General features: G+C 46.4%; 1 protein-coding gene across 1 annotated transcript in view; it reads right to left on the bottom strand.

Annotated features, from left to right (window-relative positions):
- Positions 1–1,207: 1,207 nt before the first annotated feature.
- The window catches only part of LOC126249495 (uncharacterized), a 346,047-nt gene continuing 319,800 nt past the window's right edge, over positions 1,208–27,454 (bottom strand). The window contains exon 5 of the mRNA XM_049951147.1: positions 1,208–1,645. Within this exon, the coding sequence (XP_049807104.1) occupies positions 1,569–1,645 (77 nt within the window). The 3' untranslated portion in view covers positions 1,208–1,568. The remainder of the gene's footprint in view (positions 1,646–27,454) is intronic.

Genomic DNA, 27,454 nt, shown 5'->3' with positions numbered 1-27,454 from the left:
TTTTACTTTTTTGCGTTTTCTGAATCTGCAGACTATTACCTTTTAATAGATATATAATTTATTCAATTCCGAAGACTACAACTATTTTAAAATTTTTTTTGAAATGTGTTCTACATGGGCGTGACCCACTGTGGCGCTGTTAAACTGCTGTCAAATGGTGTTATTATTAACGTCCGTGTTCATCAGGTACATTTTAGTGATGTGAGATAAAGTATGTGTTGTGGCTAACCTGTGATGATTCAATATATATCGCTGGTGTGATTGTCGATTGTTTCATGTTTATTTACTCTGTCGTTATCTCGAAAATATTCGTAATTAATTCTGTTTCTTGAGTCTCTGTTTTGTTGAAGTATAATAATGAGTAAAAGTAAAGTTATTATAAATCCTCTGAAGGCTTTTAAGAAAAGGAGAAATGTTGGAAAGCCAAAGGAATGTGTTATTACTGTAAACAATAAAGACGATGAAAATCCCCAACATAGCTTGTGTCCCAAAGAAGAAGACAGTTGGTGTAAATATAACAAAGGATTGCTAACTGGTGAAGTGTACACTCATAAGCATAGTCTGCCTCATGCAATAATGGAGGTGATAAAACCTGTTTTCAGAGACTTAGCAAATAGTGTTATATGGTCGAGAATCCCCAAGACTATTTGTTGGAATAGAAACACTTCACTTTGGTGTGTATGATGCTGTTGCGACTTTCAATGATGGCAACATTGTAAGGTGCAAGGTATTTAGAAATATGGGAATGAAGATAGGTTCTAACATGGTACGAGCGATGCTTGCTTTAGACAAGGAACGCCTTCGGGCTGCAGACAGGGCTGTAAAGAGTCTAGAAATACAAGCAAGAGTAAACAGGAGGAGGAACAAGAGGAAGCTGGAGGAGGAGTTTGCAGAGGATGAAGATAATCCATCCTATGGACCTGGAATGCACTAAAAAGTTAATCCAATCTTTGTCGCTCGATTCCCAAAACTTTTATTTTCTCATACTAATTACATGTTTTCTAAGGATCTTCCAAACATATTTGTTTCAAACTTTCAGTAAATGTTACACAGTACCTTCTGCATAATTTAACACAGCCTTTTTCCAAAAAACTGTATATTTTTGAATATATAAATAAAAAATTGCAAAAAAATGTTGTGAATTTTCATTACAATTGAAAAAAAATCATCTTTAATAACTGAACTAAAATTTTGTAAAATCCCTGTGTTAAGTTGTAGCCCATATTCCAATAAATAATCTGTAAAAAGTTCAACTTCCTACCTCAAATACTTTGTGAGGAAAGATGTAATTTATAAGCGTTATTTTAACATTGCAAGTATAGGGCGTTCCGGAGCCCCTTAAAGCCACTGAGCTCTGTTGACCGATGAATTTTACTGTTACCGCTTCCGCTTCCTTTTATACCGGCGGGTCGGCCTCTCGCGGCATCTAGTGGTTAATTCCACCTTTCATATGGTGTCCGGATACTTTTCATCAGATAATATAAGTATTAAGTTCTATTGTGCTGAAACTCGTAGACTGAAGCACACCCATGCTGGTGGATGTTGAGGTGTGTCGACGGCAACAAGCGCTATGTCAACGAGATGAACTGCTCGACTTGTCTCATAAAGCACGATCTTGCGGCCAGCTGGTGATTCTGCAATGGATCTGAAACACACAAAAAAAACCATTAAGAATTTATTTACACAAATTCAATCACAGATCAAATTTGCTGAATGCGAAAATCGCACTCTACAGCCATGATGTGTTCAGGAACTTTATAGAAGCTCTTCTGGCAAATACTTAACCATTTTGGACAGAGATCAAGGTTGCTAGATGCATAATCATACATGTAGTCTCTGGACTCACAAGGAATGTGTGCGGCGCGGGGTAGCCGCGCGGCTTGGGCGTTTTGTCACGGTTCACGCGGCTCCCCCCGTCGGAGGTTCGAGTCATCCCTCGGGCATGGCCGGCCAGTGTGGCCGAGCGGTTCTAGGCGCTACAGTCTGGAACCGCGCGACCGCTCCGGTCGCAGGTTCGAATCCTGCCTCGGGCATGGATGTGTGTGATGTCTTTAGGTTAGTTAGGTTTCAGTAGTTCTAAGTTCTAGGGGACTGATGACCTCAGTAGTTAAGTCCCATAGTGCTCAGAGCCATTTGAACCATTTTGAACCTCGGACATGAGTGTGTGTGTTGTCCTTAACTTAAGTTAGTTTAAGTTAGATTAAGTAGTGTGTAAGCTTAGGGACTGATGACCTCATCAGTTTGGTACCATAAGACAAAATAAAAGAAGTAATGTGTGTGCCCTAACATGTAGCACTTTAATATCTTTCGTAAGTTGATAGCTCTAATTATAACGAGCAGATTTATTGTAGCATCTTCGCACACGAACTACTATCTTTGGTTTGTTGATACTACGTTACATTATGCACATGTGTTTCTTGTGCTATTTTATATTGCTACAGTAATAAGAAACAATTAGTAATGTTCTGTGTGAGTTACTGTATATAACAAATGTTTTTTGCCATTAATGTACGCAACAAACCACACAAAAAATTACGTCTGGCTCTTGTAAGTGTCAACTCAGTTGAAGATGGGTCCATAGTTTCCAAAATGTCATAGAACACAACTCAAATAAAGCTATTTTGTGACTAAAAGGTGAATTTACGTTCATCTGATTTAGAACACTCATGATCATTTCCGTGAAAATGGGTTATATTACAATGCATATAGCATTGCAGTAATGGTTGTGATCAAGATTAGCAGCAGCTGCCCCTTCGTTCACAAATGAGTCGTAAAGATGGCGAAGAATTTGTGGGGCTCACTTGGCAGTGTCTCAAAAACGAGTACTCACACCTGACGGACTTGGTTAGAATGACATTCATAACCTTGAAGAAATGTACTGAGACAAGTGAAGGATGCTCGAACGTTGTCGTCGAAAATACGCAGCAACTCTCTCTGTACGACGAACATTTGTGACGAGTTAAAAATGTGTATGCCAGACTGCAATCCGAAACTGAATTGGTGCTCTCGTGGACCTCGATGGTTTAACGCGCCACTAAAACCTTCCATGTCCTTCGAACCTCATAGGAGATCTCCTACGCTGTTGGACTAGTGGCTCACAATTTCTTATCGGATCATATGCGCCCTGAAAGAGAAGAAAAATGTTGTGCCACCACTCATACGACTACGTATCTATCCCAAAGATGATTTCAAAGTGTACTGAGTTATGTAAGTAGTCATTACTTTTACTTTCAAGGATAGCACTAATAGAAAAGAGCACTCAGTACACATGTCATCGTTGCAAAGCCGTTATTTAATAACCATAAATTAGCTAAATTTAGTAGACATGTAGTACTGAGATAGAAAAAGAAGCTTAGAGAGAAATAAGACGCTAACGAAAATGGAAAGTATTACAGCATGAACTTCTTGAACGAATGCTACCAAATTGATACTCCTTTATTTCCGTGTCGGTGGAATATGTTGATGAAAATTTCATCCTTTTGCGACCTTAATTTCAGTAACAGAAAAGCCTTTCCTACAAGTGAAGAATGGTGCGAATAAATGATGGATATTTGGAGTGTATTACGTTACTGGAATTTTCAAGTGGAAATCGCAACAGAGCCTGCCCAGCAGATTGTCACGTTGCGCTAATCACCATCATTCGCACTTTTAAGAAAGGGCAAATCATTTGCATGAGGTATCTGGCAGCATCATACAAACAGATCACACAGACAGTTGGTTTTAGTGCATGACTACAAAACCGGTGTTGACAAGATGGACTCAGGACAACAGAGTCGCAAGGAGAGTAGACACAGGTCCTTCCAGAAAGACTACATTACGAAAATGTCGTAGGACTGATCGACTGGCTCAGCAAAATAGACGGATACCAATAACGAAATCCCTGGGAGACGTTATAGGCACAGTCTCACTTCGAACCGTCCAGAACAGATTACTGGAACCTGAGCTGGGACCTCGATGGTGGAGAGTCAGAATCATCTGAGACACTGAGTGGCATTCTGTGGAGCTCATCCATAAGTCCCACTTCTGTTTGTGACGGTCATATCGATGCTAATAGGTCCGCAGACGACTTGGTGAAGGATCACAGGAAGCAGCGATTCTCGAGATTCATACCTCTCTAGTTCCTGGAATCGTGACGTGAAGAGCTATTGTGTATGACAAAAGGACGGACTAGTGGCTAAACGCTGGACGCCAATACGTGACAAGTATGGTATACCTGTTGTCATATCCTTCATGACGAAGGTTCAAAAATGATTCAAATGGCTCTGAGCACTATGGGACTTAACTTCTGAGGTCATCAGTCCCCTAGAACTTAGAACTACTGAAACCTAACCAACCTAAGGACATCACACACATCCATGCCTGAGGCAGAATTCGAACCTGCGACCGTAGCAGTCGCGCGGTTCCAGACTGTAGCGCCTAGACACCGAGCGAGGTGGCGCAGTGGTTAGCACACTGGACTCGCATTCGGGAGGACGACGGTTCAATCCCGTCTCCGGCCATCCTGATTTAGGTTTTCCGTGATTTCCCTAAATCGCTTCAGGCAAATGCCGGGATGGTTCCTTTGAAAGGGCACTGCCGATTTCCTTCCCCATCCTTCTCTCACCCGAGCTTGCGCTCCGTCTCTAATGACCTCGTTGTCGACGGGACGTTAAACACTAATCTCCTCCTCCTCCTGTAGCGCCTAGAACCGCTCGGCCCATGACGAAGGTACCAAGTAGCATATTCTAGCAGGATGATGCAAGATCCATACTGCAGGGTCGACCGCAAGCACCTTATGAATGCACAGACTGACTTGCCTGATCCACTAATTTTTCACCTTCAGAGCATCCTTGAGATGGAATGAAAAGATGCATACATTTCATGTCATCATCCAGCCATTAATCTTCAACATTATGTTTCACATGCGGCAATCAATTCCTCGAAATGCATTTGGAGAATGTGTGCCCGTGGGGTCATACCGTATATTGATGTTGATGACGAACATCACTTTCGAGTGCAATGAAAGTTTTAAAAAAAAAACAGTGTCCGGTATGTGATGAACATCTTCACAATATTTGATAAATATCGGACTTGGGCTTCATGGTGTAACACTTTGTGTGTGTGTGTGTGTGTGTGTGTGTGTGTGTGTGTGTGTGTGTGTGGCGTGGGGTTGGGTGGTGGGGGGGGGGGTGCGTGTTTGTGTGTGTGGTTTGCGGGCACTCGGCGGCTAAGTTATCAGCGCCCGTACATATTTTAGGAGGAACGAATGCTGTTAAAATGGTTTAAAAAAGGAAGAGTAAGTCTTACACAAACACGCACACTCTCTTCCAACCTCACTCACGGTCATCCGCATCCGCACAAGATAGCGAAAAATGGGCAGATGTTCTAAAATTGGCAATTGAAACTATGTAATATAAGAGGAAAGTTAAAATAATTACACAGAAAAATGTGACTGTCTGATCACTGACAAAAGCATGGGTAACCAGGTCACCCTCATAACACATTAAGAACTTCCCGCTGAAATGTTAAAAACAAATCGTGCATTTCACAAAACCGTAAAAATCGTTTGATTGTCAGTTTAAGTAAAGGGCAAGTCTATGGGCAAATGACCTACTGCTTTCTTGTCTGAATATAAAACATAGTTAATTAAAATGTAGCGCACTGTGATCCGTACGCCACAGCTCCTCATCTTAAAAGGCTCTCTCGCCGGAGCAAGAAGATCTGCCTCATAGAGCCGTGTCCTATGTGAAGACGAGTGAGATGCACTTCATCCCGACTGCGGAGCTGGATGGAGGTACGCCAGGGCCGAATTGCTCAGCTTATTGTCTGTCACTTCCAGCCGCTCTTTTTCCCATCGACTCATGACACTGCACTTCAACAGCAAGGTTATAGCATGTAGGGCCGATGGTACATGAACTGTATGAGTATCGCGACACATCTCCTTGGCTGTTACATCCGCCATTTCTTTTCCGTTAACTCCCATGTGCCCTGGCACCCAGCAGGAAGACCCCTCCTTCCTCAGACCCCTCCTTCTTCCCTTTGCAGGTCGATAACGACTTCCTGGATATCCTACACTACTTTATCTGCTGGGTACAAGAGTTGAAAAGAGGTGAGTGTACCAAGGGAATCGCAGGACACGAAGAATTGAGCGGACTCAGCACATCTTATGTGTACCAGAGCGCTTAAGGTTGCGTATAATTTGGCATCACACTGTGAATTCATGAAGTAACCGAATCTTGAGGACACGATCGGGGAAAGCAATACAGAAACCAATGGAGTCTCTCCATTTAGAGTCTACCCTGAATACAGCTGTATAGTTGTGGTGCTTATTTAAACAGTCATAAAAGATGTTATGACAATTATTTGCAGGAGCGTACCGTCTCCTACGCTACACTAAATCGTAGATTAGAAGTATCTGCAGTAACCAGGGTGGCAGTCGATGGAAACCCTGGACTTGGGTTGCGCTGGCCCCACACTAAATGACTCCAGTGAATGTTTCACGCGGATCCCAAACGGCCTTGTTGCTCGTGGACGACTGGAGAAAAGGAGTTCCATAGCTGGACGAGTAACAGTGTTGTATGCTGATGAACTGGGAGCAGTGCTCGACGCACCATGAGGACTTGCCGCCAGATGGTGAGTCGCGGATCCCTAGCCTCAGTACAAAGGTTGGTTATGAGGCTGATCCTGGAAGCAGCTGTGGCCAGCCTCATCCCTACATGGTGGATAGCATCATCGATCTTCAGTCAATACCCGATCCGTATACCATGGACCCATAGCCTAGCTGCGATCTCACAAAAGCCCTATAAAAAGGAAGCTGACGCGCCCAGTCCGCTGCCCAAAACCTGTGGCTTAGGTCTTGTGGTGTGGTAACCATCATAGTTTGGAATCAATGACGAGGGTCAGAAACCTCCACGACACTTTGACATTTAGAACGGTATCCCTCATATGGAAGTCAGTTAAATGTAAAAAAAGAGAATTGTTAAAATTAACACACACACACACAGACACACACACACACACACACACACACACACACACACACACACCTGAAGAAAATGTAAAATATTCCTTTGAAGTCCATACCTCAAGCCTCTTCGCTATCAGTTACAACTGACGAGTCGCTGTTACAGTGATGGAGAAGGAACAGAAAACTGAAAAACCGTCCACAAATAAGGAGCATTGTACATCTCTCCTTACCACAGACGTTATGCCGTCTGAGGCTATGGGAAAGAGGGTATGACTCAAAAAACTTCCCTTTGGAACACTATTCGACAGCACTTCACCAATTCTATACGTAAAATCTCTCTTTGATAAGAAGGCCGGAATGAATGGAAGGTAACCACGAAAGTCCCATTCGTGTGAAGACCTTTAATATTGTGTCTCCAAGTATTGTGGTATGCCTCACTGGTGTCAAAGAATGTACCTAAACAACGCTGTTTACGCAGGAAAGCCAGCTGGATAGCTGCCTCTAGTAAGGCCAGATTGTCGACAGTCAATAGACATCTCCTGATTCCACTCTGAGAGAGGCTATGGAGCTGCCTGGTCTCTAATATCCAGAGAAAACAACTGTTGACCATTCACTCAATGATAACACTTTCTGTCTCAGTACACAGATCAAATGTTGACTTGAGCAGCTCTTGGACATGGTTCTACTGCAAGGCATGTGCATTAAGACTTGAGGAAGGGCTCAGCGCATCATTTTTTCGTGATTATTCAAGTTTATGTTAATCAGAGCCACAAAGCAGTTACCATGACTTTCACCACTGGCAATTTTTTATGTTGGAGAAACATTTTAGTATTTGCAGTGGAACGTGAGCTGTTTTGAAACGTCTTGGCAGTTGAAAACTGTATCCCGGACGGGGAATCGACCGCGAAACCTGTGTTTCGCGAGCAGTTCTCTTATCAATATACTGAGCTATCCAGACACGACAGACGCTTCATCTGCAGACCCTGACGTTATGTGGTGGCCATACGCTCCATCGAGAGGCTCATCATGCCGTGACTTCAAATCAAATTGGCATTGATTGTACGAATAAAAACTGTATTGTAGATAGCTTTTACCCTAAACCAATGGTCAGATATTTGGCCTACTGGATGAGCGTGACGACTGAAGCACAGACCTATGAAATCACGGACATCTTCAGTGCGCTGCATCATAGGGTGTAAAAAACTTTCAAATTTAACCTAAAAGTGTTTTACACAAGCTGTAATCTGATCAGTTTCCTAGTAGATTAATTAACACGTCGCCTACTGTAATCTGAAATTGGGATCGTCGTGAGGAACATATTTCCGTGGGACAAGTGAAGACTTTCAAACGTTTATTTAGTGACCAATTTTCATTAGCCAGTATGGCAGGAGAAATGAGGGAACAAATGACAATCATGCTGATGTCAGGGTCTTGGAACCTTTTTCTGAATCACTCAGGTAGAGGTATACAAAAGGAAAGAACGAAGCCGCGGAGTTTATCTGCGCTGACACCCTCTGGAAGGGACAAAGTCACACTGTGTGCCGAAACAGTGCCACCTGTTTCTCATTATTACGAAATGGTTGGCAAGGAAAACCAAGTATTGCTTAAACTGAAAAAAAAAGGATGGTCCATAAAAGTCGTGCGTTTTGGACACAGTATGATATCTTCTTGGGAACAGGAAACATAAAGAGTTGTGAACTTGAAAAAGGATGGTGGAGGCTATGCAAGCTTTCACACCGGCATCAGAGGGGGAGCGAAGGTGAGAATCTGCGACAGGAGTCGCCTGCATCTTTGCCGTCTTTGCCGTCGCAGGTCATCCACTGACAGGTTGGGCGAGCACAGCAAACAGACGGAGGTCGTACCAACTACGGGCTTCACTACTGGAGGGTGAGGAACAGCCTGTTGCTCTCATTTTCCGCAACAATCATGCTTTCGGTAATTTCTTGTTAGCCGGCAACAACCCAGAATAGCGAGTGCAGGTTGGTTCACTTTAGCAATGCCTGAATTCCATACGATTTCTGATGAAATTTTCAATAAAAGCCGCGTGGCAGCAGCTACAGAAGAATAACTCTCTTTTCTAATTACCGTGACGAGATGTTTTGTTCATGTTAACCTTTGTACCGACACTTGACAGCTCATAACTCACGGTCTCCACTACAGTACCATGCTTAAAAGATGAAAGACCTTTGTCAGAGGTCGCTGGCACCACGGACGTTTTCCTTTCACAGGCCTCGTCATCGCAAATACGACCAGCTGTATCCTGGAGCCCGAGGCTTTATTTAGGCCAGCTCATGGGCCCCAAAGGACCAATTCACTCTGAGTGGCCAGACGCTGAATACAGTTGCATTTCATCAATCAGGTGCTCACTTCAAAACCATCGCTACACTGTCATCCGAAACCGTCTTCTAGTCCAGGATCTTCCAACATAGCACTTTACAACATAGCTATCAACATAGCCTTGAAACAGTGATCAGTCTTCATACCTGTAATTTAGTTCTATTTCGTTTCGCTAATGGCTTCGCCAAACTTAGCTTGTGGACTGAAACTTGGATAAGTCATTTCAGGACTCTCATTCTGGCACACTGGGTGCTAAGACTCTTAATAGTGAACTCTTTTCGTTTATTGTGACTTTATCGGCCTTCTGCCGCAATAACTGTTTGTGTCGATTCTCAAGAAGATTTGTTTTGGTTTAAGACTGGTTACAAACTAACCATTGCCAGAGAATAATGAGTTAATTGTGAACCAACAAATTTACTGTGTATTTGTACCTTATATTTTGGCCGCCTTCCGAAGACACATTAACTGGCGAAGAGGAGAATTTCTTTTTGCATGTCTCTGCTTATGCATGTACTCAAACCTAGGCATACAGTGCTCTTGCGAGTGTTTTCATGTGGGTTCACTTCCACTACGTTGCTTCTAGTACATGTCCGATGGCTCCTTCAGTCTTGGTACTGCTCCAGCAGATGTAGTGCATCCACAAACTCCTGGTCGAGCGAACTGCAGCCATACCCATGTCGTCCCCGGAGCTCACCAATCGACTCTTGCAGATTGACACCATAGTCAAGGGTTTCCAGGTGGCGCTTTCGCAGCTTCCACCATTCAACAAAAAGGTCAAGCCATGGGTGAACTATATCCCCACAAATGGAGCAACACGCCCTGGTACATGGCTTCTCAGGTGAGACCCAGCAGCGCACCATCTTCCTGGCATATACCGGTCCCTAGATTATATCTCCTATAGCAAATCAACCAGAAAACGGATTGACAGCCCTCCGCCTTATGATAAGATCAAGTCTAGCTTATTGGACTATATCAATTCGCAGGTACATGTGGCAGCAGCCCACCATAAATTTTTTTAACTGCTACAAACTTCACAGACCATCTCACCAGGAATGGATCACCTGCCTCTAGGGGCTGTCACGCAACTGCTGTTTCCAGTGTAGTAACTCTGAATGTAAGTAATTGTATGTAGCCTCTTTTGTCAAAGTCCTGATCCTTGAACATGCACTCGACAATGGCCTCCAGTTCAAGGAACCGCCGCTAGAAAATTGCCTCCCAATCATCAGATCATTCAAGTACTCTCTTTGATCATCTTCCACTCAGCAGGACTCTCCACAAGTGCGGGCCACCCGATCGGTGCACCACCCTCCGACCCAGTCACGAAACCAGCCCAGGATGGACTTACTTTAGAGAGGTCGTCGGGACCTAGACACCACCCACACCAACTCCCCTCTTGCAGTCAGTGCTTCATTAGCCATCACTGTCCTTATTGCCGCTCTAAATGCTCAGCCTGTGGGAAGTCTGGCCATACAGTCGAAATATACCAGGCAACGGTTAAGGTGAATGTAGACTTCATGTGCATGTCCTCCTCGGATGCTGATGGATATGAAAAGGCGTACCCCTTCCTGGACATCTCTTGCATTCAAGCAGTGCTTTCCACATGGTGGACTTGCTGTGGATAAAGGTGAATATCAACAACATCCCCATAAGGCTGCAGATCAACACAGGGTCCTCTGCAACCACCACTGATTGGAACTCGTACTACTAGGTAGGGTTCCCTTCCCTTAAACCTTTCGACACCCCAATGTGCAGCTACAGCAGTGACCTCATTAAAGGCTTCTGGATATTTTCTGGTTAAGGTTTAGAGCCACTCGACTGCCCTGGTGGCCAAGATCGTGGTTGTTGATGCACTGGGTGCTATCAGCCTCTTACGTATCGATCTTCGCCACGCACTGGGTCTCGATATCCACAAGTCCACTCACACAATCAACTCGTTGGTTGCTAACGTCCCCCTGAAAGCTCCTGTTTCCGAATTTAGTTCTGCCTTCTCCCACCTCAGTTCGGGCAACGATTTTGTGGCACATGTGGCCCTGCTTCAGTCTGTAACGCCAAAAGTCCATAAAGCCAGGAATGTTCCTTTCGTGCTCCACGACAAGCTTCAATTGGAGCTCCAGTGGCTTCAGGATGAGAGCTTCCTCTCCCCAATGCTCAATAGCCAAAGTGATTGTTGTCAATGAGGGACCCAATAGGGTGCTGCGCATTTGTGATGATTTTAAGTCCACTATTAATGGCAGTCATTCATCGATGCCTATCCAAGTCGTAGGGTTGAGGAAATCCTCTCTCTTCTCGGATGGCAGGATGTTCGCTAAAATTGATCTTCGGGATGTGTAACTCCAGCTTCCACTCGATGAGAAGTTCTGCCGTTTTTCTACATCTAAATCTACATGGATACTCTGCAAATCACATTTAAGTGCCTGGCAAAGGGTTCATCGAAGCTCCTTCACAATTCTCTATTATTCAAATCTCGTATAGCGCGCGGAAAGAACGAACACCTATATCTTTCCGTACGAGCTCTAATTTCCCTTATTTTATCGTGGTGTTCTCCCTGTGTAGGTCGGCGTCAACAAAATATTTTCGCATTCGGAGGATAAAGTTGGTGATTGGAATTTCGTGAGAAGATTCCGTCGCAACGAAACACGCCTTTCTTTTAATGATGTCCAGCCCAAATCCTGTATCATTTGTGTGACACTCTCTCCCATATTTCGCGATAATACAAAAAGTGCTGCCCTTCTTTGAACTTTTTCGATGTACTCCGTCAGTCCTATCTGGTAAGGATCCCACACCGTGCAGCAGTATTCTAAAAGAGTACGGAGATAAACACCCATGTCTGTCTTTTCCAAAAGAATAGGCTACCCTTTGGCATCACCAGTGCTTCGGCAATCTTCTAGCGATCCCTGGAACGCGGCATGTCCAATTATTTAGATGGCATACTTGTAGCGAGCCAAGACACTCAGATCTTAGCCAAAGATTTACACAAACTTCTCACAATCCTAGAACAGGCAAACGTCAAGTTTAATAAAGATAAATGTTTTTTCTTCGTTCCTGATATTGAGGACTTAGGTTATGTTTTCAGTGCTTCGGGTGTTCGCTCTAGTCCACAGTATGTACAGGCTGTCCTAAAACTGCCAAGCCCCGACACCGGCCAGCAGAAGATAGTGTTGGATAAACTCATTTGTTATCGTAAATTCACCAGCACGCAGTGGCTGTTGTCGAACCCTTACATCCTACCCCCTCACCAACTCCACAAAAATGCCCTCTGGAATTGAGTAATAAGGCGTTTTGGGATTTGTGTACGTGTTCATTGTGTACTTGCGTCTCATTTTCTTTCCGCCTTCGGCGGGCACATTAGGCAGGATTGGTAACTGCCATTAATCAGCTTCAGTTATGCAATTCTGCTAATAAAGGTCAAATCATTTTACAAGTGAATTGAAGTCATTTCATTTCCCAATATTTCATGGTGATATACAACTTTTTAAATCCACGTCACTTCGTGACACGTGTACTTGCACTGAGTTCGTTTTCTCAAGCGCTATTTCTGGTGACACATTATTTCAGGGTATTAAATTTAAAGTATTCGCCCACACCACTCATATTCGAGCTCCAGTTAATCGTATTTGTTGCGTCAGCGTGATGAGAATCCCGCGTTTTTCGGCCTGTAACGATCTTGCGTGAAACCCCAATGATGCAGACTGCGTTGCGTATACGGGTAACCATTTCACTTGCATCCGTTCATGTACATGATCTGTTTTGTATTGTTGTGGCACTAACTGTGTTGGCCTACAGTCCGTATAGTTCTAATAATTTCCGGGTATGCAGCCGGATCCCGTCGACATTCTGCCACGATATTTCGGCCCAGAGACGTCCGGCCATCATCAGGTGAGTACACAACTACTGAAGAGCCCAGGTGCAGTCGCGGTATTTATGCCGATTCTCGCGCATGTGAAATGTACTGGCATCCTACAGCGCATGCGTCAGGTGTTGACATGCGCAGCATAGCCGAGTTGTACGTGCTGCCCTCGGTGGTGAAAATAAAAGTTCATCTAGTCATTGAGTATCGAATGACACTGTCGATTCCGCTGTGATTGTATAATTGTATAGTTGTCGGAATAGGTCACTGAAAACTTGTATGTCCGATTAATGTGAGCCATCAGCTAGCGACCATCCGTGTTTCAGTTTTTGCGGCTCAGTGTTAGTTGGTTTTCCCAGTTTTACCACGCTCATGAAAAGGTTCAAAATGGTTCAAATGGCTCTGAGCACTATGGGACTTAACTTCTGAGGTCATCAGTCCCCTAGAACTTAGAACTACTTAAACCTAACTAACCTACGGATATCACACCCATTCATGCTCGAGGCAGGATTCGAACCTGCGACCGTAGCGGTCGCGCGGTTCCAGACTGTAGCGCCTACAACCGCTCGGCCACTCCGACATGCTATGAAAAGGAAACGATAACTTTTTAACATAACTTTGGACGCCGACACTGCCTTTCCAGGTTTCCACCTCTCTTATATCTATCATCTAGTCATCTTCCTTTCATTTAATGCCATGTCAGGTAACTGGTAAGCTTATTACATGATGGCAATGCAGATGCCGCAAAACAGACGCAAATGAATATGTTGAGTAACTTTATGGTTTAAATTAATTGAGGCAGCATTTGATTCTTACGAATTGTTTTTATCAATACATTCGACAGCATAGATATTAAACTTCCTGGCAGATGAAAACTGTGTGCCCGACCGAGACTCGAACTCGGGACTTTTGCCTTTCGCGGGCAAGTGCTCTGCCATCTGAGCTACCGAAGCACGACTCACGCCCGGTCCTCACAGCTTTACTTCTGCCAGTATCTCGTCTCCTACCTTCCAAACTTTACAGAAGCTCTCCTGCGAACCTTGCAGAACTAGCACTCCTGAAAGAAAGAAGATGGTAGAGCACTTGCCCACGAAAGGCAAAAGTCCCGAGTTCGAGTCTCGGTCGTGCACACAGTTTTAATCTGCCAGGAAGTTTCATATCAGTGCACACTCCGCTGCAGAGTGAAAATCTCATTCTGGAAACATCCCCCAGGCTGTGGCTAAGCCATGTCTCGGCAATATCCTTTCTTTCAGGAGTGCTAGTTCTGCAAGGTTCGCAAGAGAGCTTCTGTAAAGTTTGGAAGGTAGGAGACGAGATACTGGCAGAAGTAAAGCTGTGAGGACCGGGCGTGAGTCGTGCTTCGGTAGCTCAGATGGTAGAGCTCTTGCCCGCGAAAGGCAAAAGTCCCGAGTTCGAGTCTCGGTCGGGCACACAGTTTTAATCTGCCAGGAAGTTTCATATCAGCGCACACTCCGCTGCAGAGTGAAAATCTCATTCTGGAAACATCCCCCAGGCTGTGGCTAAGCCATGTCTCGGCAATATCCTTTCTTTCAGGAGTGCTAGTTCTGCAAGGTTCGCAGGAGAGCTTCTGTAAAGTTTGGAAGGTAGGAGACGAGATACTGGCAGAAGTAAAGCTGTGAGGACCGGGCGTGAGTCGTGCTTCGGTAGCTCAGATGGTAGAGCTCTTGCCCGCGAAAGGCAAAAGTCCCGAGTTCGAGTCTCGGTCTGGCACACAGTTTTAATCTGCCAGGAAGTTTCATATCAGCGCACACTCCGCTGCAGAGTGAAAATCTCATTCTGGAAGCGTAGATATTGCTGTTTTTCAGAAATGTACTGAATCCACTTTCAGGTGTGTATCAATAATGTTGATACCTTTAGGGAGTTTGTAAATGCAGTCAGTCTGTTTTTTCTAATATATACATGCCTGACTTTGTACAGTTCACCCTTAGGTTACGATTATCTACTATCTCTGATTGACGCGGTTTGTTCAAAGTAGCCTGGTATCGGCGAACCACTGTTACTGATCTAATTAAGTGCCCATTTCCACACTGCCCGTGGTACTGAGCTGAGAATGAAACTGCCAGCTTTCAAATTATCACAATCTCAGAACACAGTTGACGCTTCGATCGTTAAAAACTGTAAAGAGCATCAGGGTGTTCGATGCGGGTACAATTCTCCGTCGCAGTGGATCCTTTGCCGAGGCTTTAACCTAATGTTTGGGGGTGGGGGAGTCGACTCGAAGTAGCGAGCGCTCGCCCGAAATCGCGGACGACGTTCCGTAGCCGGCAATCCTGGAAAGGAGTTCTTGCGAGAGGGGAACCACTTTAGACCAAAACGCGCTACATGCGCGCCAGCTTATTAAATTCGCAGATATTATTGTGCAGCTCCGGTAGCAACTTGCGCTCCGCCACCGCCACCGCGGGAGAAGAAAGGCGGCAACATAAATAACGTGCCGGCGCCCTGGATGTGACGCGCATTGAATTGCCCTTACTTAATGAAGACTTGCTTCCCAATACTAGTCGTTGGCAATTTCTCCAAGTTTCACCAGTCGGAGATTAGAACGCGGCGGCGGGTGCGAACAAAGGGAATGGAAATTCAGAATGGGCGCCGCACACGAGCCTCCCCCACTTTTCCCTTCGCACTAATTACGGCCGCCAGCTGCCGCCCCCGCCGCACTTTTCGGCTGCGCCCCCCACCACCGTCAAGGCTCATCACCGCAGTAATCAGATTACAGACTATTGTGCAGCATCTGCGCTCTCCGATGTTTATTTACGTAACAAAAGTAACAGAGCCTTGCAGGTAGCACTGTTTTCTCCAGTACTCTGCACTTGGTCTCTAACCAGTTGGACGGCGAAACTTAACATAAACACGGCCATTAAACCGACTATAGTGCTGTTTGGGAAACACCGGCGATGAACACGTCTGGTTTGGAAGATTTTCAGTGGCGTATATCGACTCAGATCATTTGTAGGTGAGAATCAGCACGCTTGACAAAAACGTACATTGAAGAACTTTGGTGCTTGAAACGACTGTAGCACAGTTTGGGAAACACTACCGCATAACGCGCTTGGGTTAGAGGATTTTTCAGGGACCTAAATCAACCCAGTTCGGTAGCAGATGACGACTGTCAGGCTTATCTAGTACCAAGACGAGCGAGATGTCAAAAGGAAGAAGCTCTGCTTCTGGGAACTACGCTGCCGTTTCTTTCTCTTTCCATCGTCTTCTTCTATTTTCACTTAAAACGTAATATTTATTGTCATCTATTACAACTTGAAAAACTGTCTAAGACGGGAATAATGAAAACAAAAATGTGGACTGTGTCATTGTTGTGGGGCTTACCTCGGTAAGCAGCCGAAGTGCTTGAATGAATTGACAGCAGACGAAAACAGAGCGTTAAACATACTCGCATACAAAATTCGACTTAATTTTCTCACCACAGCTACGTATAAGGTTGTTTACAGTCTCTGAAGCAAACGTCTGTCGATGATACATTACGTCATGGGGAACAACGTTTGTTAGAGAAAGATGTTCACCGGCTCGTCCCAGGGACGCTAGACTTCTTGTTATTGAATTCTTCGACACTGGGACGATGTGATTTCACCGAACTACAGGGGGTACTAGCCACGCGTGCTACTTCTGCATGCTATCTACCCTAGTAAATTGATAGAGTGAAATTCAACAAAAGAAAACCTTAAGAATGCGGAGACATATTTTACAAGCTCAGTCTACCCCCTGACACATAGGACAGCTGAATGTATTATAGGCAACGCACATTACAGACAAACGCTGCAGAGTACCTACACCTTGTCGCCCGTCAGACGTATAACCTACAATGAGGAGCATTCAAAAAGTAATGGAACACTTTTTCTTCTGAAAGCAGGTTAGTCTCATTAAGCATTCCAGTACACCATATTGTTTCCCATTCTTTTGCCTACAAACCCCATTTTTCAACACAATCCCTGTAGAATGCGACAGACTTACGTCACCTTATTGGGAGGGCCCGTATGCCGACATTGTACCACTCTACTGGTCGAGGTCAGAGCCAGCATCCTGCTCATCAGCAATCTCTCCATCATCCACGTATCACTTCCCACAGTGCATAGATGGTCCTTCTTTGCTCTTTACGGTCTTCTGTTAGGCGGCAAGGAACCCAGCGGCCACACACCTCGAGTGCCGCAGCTGGTGGAAGAGTGTGCCAGCACTACCAACTGAGATGCCCAATTGTACAGCGAGGTATTTGATTCTGATCCGTTGATCACATCGAATGAGGGTGTCCGCACGTTCCAACACTTCCGGTGTCACAGCTGTGTACGGCCGGCCGGCACGTAGGAGAGCGAACTGGTTTGCGCGACCTTGTTGCGATGATAACAGACGCCTCTCCCAGTGACTCACAGTGCTTTTGTTCACTGCCAGGCCTCCGTAGATATTCTATAAGCGCCTAAGATTATCTGAAACTCAATGACAAATGAAACTCAATGACAGCTCTCTGCGTGAAACGCACTTTCATTACAGCTACCATTTGAAGGTTATGTATAGCGCCGACATCCTGACGACTTTCAGGGACCTAACATTTACGGCCAAGTACATGCAAACACAACGGTACAGGTGAACCCCTATTAATCAGCCACCATTACTGGATATCCAGTTGAAAAACACTTGCCGGCCGGAGTGGCCGGCGGTTCTAGGCGCTACAGTCTGGAACCAGCCGACCGCTACGGTCGCAGGTTCACAATATACATAAATGACCTTGTGGATGACTTCGGAAGTTCACTGAGGCTTTTAGCAGATGATGCTGTGGTGTATCGAGAAGTTGTAACAATGGAAAATTGTACTGAAATGCAGGAGGATCTGCAGCGAATTGACGCATGGTGCAGGGAACGGCAATTGAATCTCAATGTAGACAAGTGTAATGTGCTGCGAATACATAGAAAGATAGATCCCTTATCATTTAGCTACAAAATAGCAGCTCATCAACTGGAAGCAGTTAGTTCCATAAATTATCTGGGAGTACACATTAGGAGTGATTTGAAATGGAATGATCATATAAAGTTGATCGTCGGTAAAGCAGATGCCAGACTGAGATTCATTGGAAGAATCCTAAGGAAATGCAATCCGAAAACAAAGGAAGTAGGTTACAATACGCTTGTTCGCCCACTGCTTGAATACTGCTCAGCAGTGTGGGATCCGTACCAGATAGGGTTGATAGAAGAGATAGAGAAGATCCAACGGAGAGCAGCGCGCTCCGTTACAGGATCATTTAGTAATCACGAAAGCGTTACGGAGATGATAGATAAACTCCAGTGGAAGACTGCAGGAGAGACGCTCAGTAGCTCGGTACGGGCTTTCGTTAAAGTTTCGAGAACATACCTTCACCGAGAAGTCAAGCAGTATATTGCTCCCTCCTACGTATATCTCGCGAAGAGACCATGAGGATAAAATCAGATATATTAGAGCCCACACAGAAGTATACCAACAATCATTCTTTCCACGAACAATGCGAGACTGGAATAGAAGGGAGAACCGATAGAGGTACTCAAGGTACCCTCCGCCACACACCGTCAGGTGACTTGCGGAGTATGGATGTAGATGTAGATGTAGAATCCTGCCTCGGGCATGGATGTGTGTGATGTCCTTAGGTTAGTTAGGTTTAGTTAGTTCGAAGCTCTAGGCGACTGATGACCTTGGAAGTTAAGTCGCATAGTGCTCAGAGCCATTTGAACCAAGCCAAACACACTTGCCGAATAACTGCCACACAGTGAGATAATCTATGGCCGATCTCCCACTAATATACACTCCTGGAAATGGAAAAAAGAACACATTGACACCGGTGTGTCAGACCCACCATACTTGCTCCGGACACTGCGAGAGGGCTGTACAAGCAATGATCACACGCACGGCACAGCGGACACACCAGGAACAGCGGTGTTGGCCGTCGAATGGCGCTAGCTGCGCAGCATTTGTGCACCGCCGCCGTCAGTGTCAGCCATTTTGCCGTGGCATACGGAGCTCCATCGCAGTCTTTAACACTGGTAGCATGCCGCGACAGCGTGGACGTGAACCGTATGTGCAGTTGACGGACTTTGAGCGAGGGCGTATAGTGGGCATGCGGGAGGCCGGGTGGACGTACCGCCGAATTGCTCAACACGTGGGGCGTGAGGTCTCCACAGTACATCGATGTTGTCGCCAGTGGTCGGCGGAAGGTGCACGTGCCCGTCGACCTGGGACCGGACCGCAGCGACGCACGGATGCACGCCAAGACCGTAGGATCCTACGCAGTGCCGTAGGGGACCGCACCGCCACTTCCCAGCAAATTAGGGACACTGTTGCTCCTGGGGTATCGGCGAGGACCATTCGCAACCGTCTCCATGAAGCTGGGCTACGGTCCCGCACACCGTTAGGCCGTCTTCCGCTCACGCCCCAACATCGTGCAGCCCGCCTCCAGTGGTGTCGCGACAGGCGTGAATGGAGGGACGAATGGAGTCGTGTCGTCTTCAGCGATGAGAGTCGCTTCTGCCTTGGTGCCAATGATGGTCGTATGCGTGTTTGGCGCCGTGCAGGTGAGCGCCACAATCAGGACTGCATACGACCGAGGCACACAGGGCCAACACCCGGCATCATGGTGTGGGGAGCGATCTCCTACACTGGCCGTACACCACTGGTGATCGTCGAGGGGACACTGAATAGTGCACGGTACATCCAAACCGTCATCGAACCCATCGTTCTACCATTCCTAGACCGGCAAGGGAACTTGCTGTTCCAACAGGACAATGCACGTCCGCATGTATCCCGTGCCACCCAACGTGCTCTAGAAGGTGTAAGTCAACTACCCTGGCCAGCAAGATCTCCGGATCTGTCCCCCATTGAGCATGTTTGGGACTGGATGAAGCGTCGTCTCACGCGGTCTGCACGTCCAGCACGAACGCTGGTCCAACTGAGGCGCCAGGTGGAAATGGCATGGCAAGCCGTTCCACAGGACTACATCCAGCATCTCTACGATCGTCTCCATGGGAGAATAGCAGCCTGCATTGCTGCGAAAGGTGGATATACACTGTACTAGTGCCGACATTGTGCATGCTGTGTTGCCTGTGTCTATGTGCCTGTGGTTCTGTCAGTGTGATCATGTGATGTATCTGACCCCAGGAATGTGTCAATAAAGTTTCACCTTCCTGGGACAATGAATTCACGGTGTTCTTATTTCAATTTCCAGGAGTGTATAACGATCCTGACTGTTCCAGGAATGCAGCGGCTGCAGCAAACCGTGATACATCGCCATCGCCTGCCACGGTAATGATGCATGATACCCACACTAACAAACCCAACCTTGCATGAACTATCGCAGCGAGTAAGCCACTACTGCTCTTACTACCCATCCCACTGTCGCAGAGGTTTTTTTTTCCCACGGCAAGAGCCTTGGCACTTTTTTCCCTCTGCTCTTCTAATTGCTACCCTCATTCGCGTTTCGTCCACTATCACCTGATGGATCGTGTTAATGCCTAGTCTTACCCAGACGCATGGATAACATCACAGCCCAGTATCCTGTGGTCCACCTATTGGATAACTAACATGTGACTTCCCACGCCCAGGTTCCCGGGTTCGATTCCCGGCGGGGTCAGGGATTTTCTCTGCCTCGTGATGGCTGGGTGTTGCGTGCTGTCCTTAGGTTAGTTAGGTTTAAGTAGTTCTAAGTTCTAGGGGACTGATGACCATAGATGTTAAGTCCCATAGTGCTCAGAGCCATTTGAACTAACATGTGAACAGTAGAACTTTTAGTTTGGTGATCACGTTGGTGCGGCCGTGGAGGGAGCCCATCTCTAAATAAAATGTCGGAACTTTATGAAACTATAATGGCTGAGGTGAGAATATTCCATGATGCCTCACAATAAATTCACCATTGTTACAAACCGTGACTGGCCGAGAAAAAAATATGTTGCGATACTTATTACACGCTCTCGTACAAAAGATGTCAAGCGTCGCCAGGAAGGGTCTGCGAACTTTTTGTCTCTAACAAAAGTTATTCTCAATGTCATAATCTATCACCCATGGATGCTTGATGGAAATACTATGAAACACCCTGCATAATACATACAAAACCGCACAGCACATAGCGACGGGTACTTTGTAATAACGTTAGCCATCTGCTGTGCCACTTATTTCCCTTATGGGCCAATTGCATGTGCTGCATACGCGCTGAATCTCCGTTACTTAATTCTTCTGATCTCTTCAAAAACAAACGATCGAGGTGGTAGAATTGTTGGACAGTCTAGCGCGATTACCGGTTCTCTAACGTACCCGACGGGCTGTCGGACAGAATAAAAGTGGCATATCCTCCAGAAATTTCCATTTCAATTTCCTGAGCGCTACTGTTTCGCTTCCAGTTGAATAATGCTGACCTCTTACGATCTCAACAGCTTCAATCTGAAATCCTTGGACATTTGCGTCCAGCCTTATTTGATAAGGGCTCCAAATACTAGAGCAGTATTCTAGAATACGTGGTGTTAGCATCTTATATACCGGGTGATCAAAAAGTCAGTATAAATTAGAAAACCTAATAAACCACGGAATAATGTAGATAGAGAGGTAAAAATTGACACACATGCTTGGAATGACATGGGGTTTGATTAGAACCAAACAAAAAACAAAGTTCACGAAATGTCCGACAGATGGCGCTGGACAGCAAAACGTCAGTGACTGCTACCGTGACGGGTGAGAGGTACGCCGATATGTTACAGAATCGCATCATCCCCAGCCTGGCTGATAAACACCTGCTGGAACGTACGATGTTTATGCAGGATGGCTCTCAACCCCATATTGCTAGACGCGTGAAAGATCTCTTGCGTGCGTCGTTTGGTGATGATCGTGTGCTCAGCCGCCACTTTCGTCATGGTTGGCCTCCCAGGTGCCCAGACCTCAGTCCGTGCGATTATTGGCTTTGGGGTTACCTGAAGTTGCAAGTGTATCGTGATCGACCGACATCTCTAGGGATGCTGAAAGACAAGATCCGACGCCAGTGCCTCACCATAACTCCGGACATGCTTTACAGTGCTGTTCAAAACATTATTCCTCGACTACAGCTATTGTTGAGGAATGATGGTGGACATATTGAGCATTTCCTGTAAAGAACATCATCTTTGCTTTGTCTTACTTTGTTATGCTAATTATTGCTATTCTGATCAGATGAAGCGCCATCTGTCGGATATTTTTTGAACTTTTGAATTTTTTTTGGTTCTAATAAAACCTCATGCCATTCCAAGCATGTGTGTCGATTTGTACCTCTCTATCTAAATTATTCCGTGATTTATTCAGTTTTCAAATTTATACTGACTTTTTGATCACCCGGACCGCCCATGCCTGCAGCCCTTCCAACAAATCTGTAAACGATTCGCATTCCCTACTACTGTTTACTTCTGTTCAGCATATTTCATATGGCGTCTCAGTAATACCCATAAGGTTTCGTTATGATAACACGAATGCTCGTTACTCTCGAAAAAATTCGCATCAGCGTAGATAAGAAAGATCCTCGGTGTAAACATGTCACTCTAAACTGTCACCGGTTCAAAATGGTTCAAATGGCTCTGAGCACTATGGGACTCAACATCTGAGGTCACCAGTCCCCTAGAACTTAGAACTACTTAAACCTAACTAACCTAAGGACTTCACACATACCCATGCCCGAAGCAAGATTCGAACCTGCGACCGTAGCAGTCGCGCGGTTCCGGACTGAAGTGCCTAGAACCTCTGGCCAACTGTCACCGGGGAAATATAAGTGCCACACGCTGTGTACGGGTTACAACACGGTTTAGTCCTGTTACTGAGATCACCGTTTATGTTGGACATCAGTGTGCAGTAACTACTCACAAACGGCACGTCGCAGCACTAGCAGTGAAGGGTGTATAAAACGTGTCGGGGGACGCGAACAACAGTGCAGTCGTTATCGTAATGTGGAAACGAACCGATTTATCTGACATCCAAATGGTCATCATCTTTAGCTTTCGGGCCAAGGGTGGAAGCATTTCCGAAACGACTAAAAACATAAACTGTTCGCATGCCGCCGTGATTAAAGTATACCTCGCATGGCAAAATGGCGCTATTCAAACCCAGCGCTGAGGCCACTCTGGTGCACCACTTATTGTAAAAGATAGGGGTGAAAGACACGAAAATACATACAACAGTTGAGTAACAGACCGCCCAGATGAACCAAGGGGCTACCAACACTGACTCGTCAACGAGTGTTCAGCGAACGTTGCTGCGAATGGGCCTCCGTAGCAGGGGCCAGTTCACGTACTCATACTAACTGCTGTTCATCGGTGACGAAAACTGAAATTTGCACGTCTACCGCAACCGGACGTTCACTGAGAGGTGACAGGTGAGATTTTCCAATGAATTACATTTTATGCTCCAGCGGACAAACGGCTAATAGCGTGTACCTCGCAAAACATCTGGAAGTGAACACCGTGCAACAATCGTCGAAAGTGTCCAGGCCGGAGGCGCTGCCCTTATGGTCTGTAGAGTGTTTGCGTGACAATCGCCGACCGATCTCGTCATTTTGGAAGGCGCAATGGATCAACCATCTACCGCTGGTTGCAATGTCCATCCCTACATGCAGTATGCTTTTCCTCGGTACAATGGCATCTATCAGCAGGACAATGCAGCGTATCACACAGATCGCAAAATGGTTCAAATGGCTCTGAGCACTGTGGGACTTAACATCTGTGGTCATCAGTCCCCTAGAACTCTGAACTAATTAAACCTAACTAACCGAAGGACATCACACACATCCATGTCCGAGGCAGGATTCGAACCTGCGACCGTAGCGGTCACGCGGTTCCAAACTGAAGCGCCTAGAACCGCACGGCCACACCGGCCGGCACACAGATCGCAGTGAACGTGTGTGTTTCTAAGAGCACCTGTATGAGTCTACCGTACTCTTCCGGCCACCAAACTCCCTAGATTTAAACCCAATCGAGAATATGTGGGACCACCTGGCTTGGTCTGTTCGCGCCATGAATCTTCAACCGAATACTAGAGCAGCTGGCCACGCCACACGAGTCGGTATAGCTCCAAAACCCTGTTGGTACCTTCCAGAACCTCACTGACTCTCTTCATGCACGTCTCGCAGCGGTTGTTCAGGCTTTTGACAGGTGCTCACATTAACGTGACTGGACAGTTTCAGTGTCAGGTCACAACAGCCATAAGCCTCATGCGCCGGGAAAAACAGGCAGAGGAGGAGGAGGAGATTAGTGTTTAACGTCCCGTCGACAACTGGGTCGTTAGGGACAGGGCACAAGTTCAGATTAGGAAAGGCTGATGAAGGAAATTGGCCCTGCCCTTGCCAAGGAACCATAGCGGCTTTTGTCAGAAGCGATTTAGGGAAATCACAGAAAACCTACATGTGGATGGCCGGACGCGGGTTTGAACCTTAGTCCTCCCGAAGTCCCGTGTGTTAGGAACTGCGCCACCTCCCTCGGTAAATAGCCAGACTGTATCTCTTAAGGAGTTTACTACACCGCGGCGATGTAGATAGCACACACGTGCTGATGCGAATCTTTAGAATGAAGGTAGCTGTAATAGCTGTAAAAAGGACAGAAAATGGCGAGTTAACACCCACATCGTCGGTCATTAGAGAAGGAGCACAAGTTTGGTTAGGACAAGGAAAGCCATATTTTTTCCAGCATTCTCGCTAATCGATTTATGGAAACCTCGGAAACCTCACCCGCCGGCCGCGGTGGCCGTGCGGTTCTAGGCGCTTCAGTCCGGAACCACGCAGCTGCTACGGTCGCAGGTTCGAATCCTGCCTCGGGTATGGATGTGTGTGATGTCTTTAGGTTAGTTACGTTTAAGTAGTTCTAAGTTCTAGGGGACTGATAACCTTAGATGTTAAGTCCCATAGTGCTCAGAGCCATTTGAACCAAACCTCATCCTGGATGAACGAGAGGGGATTAGATTCCTGCTAAAACGATACATCACAGTCCATTACTGATTGTCAGGCGATCTGACTAGTTAAACGCTGAGTGAACAAAGAAGCCTCACTGACATAAGAAAAGTTAACCATTTAGAAGGGGAGAAGGGCACTTCACGCATGAAGAATGTTTCAGTGTTCACAAAATAAAGTTAACGAGCAACGAAATTGGCAATACGAGGAGTATGCTGGTCCCTTGACGGTAGGACCTTCGCCCTCTTGGGCCTGTGTTAGGATGGCAAAGGTTTCCACACAATCGTTGTATCCTCTCGTAGAGTAAATTGGTTCAAATGGTTCAAATGGCTCTGAGCACTATGGGACTCAACATTTGAGATCATAAGTCCCCTAGAACTTAGAACTACTTAAACCTAACTAACCTAAGGACACCACACACATCAATGCCCGAGGCAGGATTCGAACCTGCGACCGTAGCGGTCGCGTGGTTCCCGACTGAAGCGCCTAGAACCGCTCGGCCACACCGACCGGCCGGTAAATTGGTCCTCAACTGGATATTTGCATAGAGATGGACGTCACGTCGAGCTGGTCGCACATACTTGCTTCTGGGGACAGATGGGGGAGTCTTTCTGGCCACGGGAGTACCTGAAGCAGTTCATAGAGGCAAGAGCTCTGTGTGCATGAGCGTTGTCTTATTGAAAGATGGTAGCAGGATACTGTCTTGTCAGCGGTAACACATGAGCACGTAAGATGTCTGTGATATAGCGCTGTACCGTCAGCGGTCTCTGCCTTACTATCAGAGATTCCACACCACGACGGCAGGGGCAGCACCAGTGTTTGTCTTCAGAAGACTGCCGAAATGTGTCCTCTCCTATCGCTGCCGCCATACACGCAGACGATCGTCATCCCTGGTAGTGCATAACCGAGAGTCACCACTGTAAATGATTCGACGCCACTAGTCAGCAGTCTTTGCTCTCTAGATATGGCACCATTCCAAACACAGCTCTCTGTGTTATGGTGTTGACGGCAGTCTCTCACAGTACGAGTCAGTAGTAGGCCGGCTGCGGAAAGTCTTCGACCAATGGTGCGGAATAATATGGGATGTTGTGGTAAGTCTTTTACTTATGACCGATACAGACGTGAACGGGTCGCGATGTGATGTTATTCCTCTATAGACGTTCAGATACATCGTTGAAAGTGTCCGCAGAAGAATTCAAGCCGTCGTAAAGGCGAAGGGTGAACCCCCACCCCTCCCCCTGTCCGGGTACTTTTGATTAAATACTGTGCACAGAGAACAAGAACAGTTCCCTCACACTTCCCTGAGGTACGCCTTTGTCTCAGATGAACACTCGCCATCCAGGACAACGTATTTGGTTTAGCAGCTTTGGAACACAGATTAAAAGAAAGATGTGTTTCGCACGATGACAAACTCCGTGGGAAAACTGAGTCGCTGTGAGAAATAGGCTCGAGAGTGAAGGTGACGTAAGAAAAAGGGCGCCCGGAGAAATGGAAGGTGGCAGAGGCAGAGGCAGAAAGAGCGCACGCGCGGGCGCAGGAATCCGCAATTATGACGGCGGTTATTGAAATGCCGGCGCCGGGGCGCACGTAGCGTCGTCTTTTTGCCGTGGAGGTGGCGGGGGTGGAGGGGAGGGCGGGGCCCGGGCGGGCCGAAGAAAGGCGGGCGACGCCCACGCCCACGCTCTCCAGGCTCGAGGCTGAAGGCTGAAAGGTGAAGCGCACAAAGCGGGCGCAGCCAGAGGCGTCCAGGATGACTTGGAAAATCAAATTAACGACACAAGAAGTACGGCGAGAGAAGGGGCGCCGAGATGTGCGTCGCGCCGACGCCGCTTTTTCGAGCGGAAGGCGGGCGGAGCGGCGCGTCGCGGGGCTATTAGCATTTACAACGAGCTGGGGCTGGGATGCGCACAAAAGAGGAACTCCGCCACAATCGCTACTTTCCTCCGCCCCCGCCTTCGCTGCACACTTAGATTCGCTCTCCCCAGCTCTCGGGCTCCTTACGGCGCGCCAGTTTTGAGCGTCCCAGGCTCCGAGCGACGTCTTCCTTCCACTTCCTAGGCGCACTCGCTCACGCATTCTGCGCACGTCAAAGAAGCGCTAGAAAATGCCGTCTAGCAAAGTAATAGCAAATTATGAATGGCAGCCGAGGACCTCGCAACGGTCGATTCCACAAGAAGACAAAAATTCGAAATTATCGAGCACGTTGAACGACGTAGCTTACATCAAAAAAAGCTAAATTTTCGATTAAAGCTGGCAGCACCACAGTCAGTTTTTTTAGTAAGGAATTTTTTATGGCTCACAAATTAAAAGGATATTATAGCACGATTATCTTATGCATTCTGGGTACAGTTTTTTTAAAATCTTTCTTTGAAGTATCACGTTCGTGATCTTTGCA

Source organism: Schistocerca nitens, chromosome 3 (assembly GCF_023898315.1).
Source record: "Schistocerca nitens isolate TAMUIC-IGC-003100 chromosome 3, iqSchNite1.1, whole genome shotgun sequence".
Classification (NCBI taxonomy): domain Eukaryota; kingdom Metazoa; phylum Arthropoda; class Insecta; order Orthoptera; family Acrididae; genus Schistocerca; species Schistocerca nitens.
Note: the sequence above shows the minus strand (reverse complement) of the source record. Positions and strands in the feature narration are given on the sequence as shown.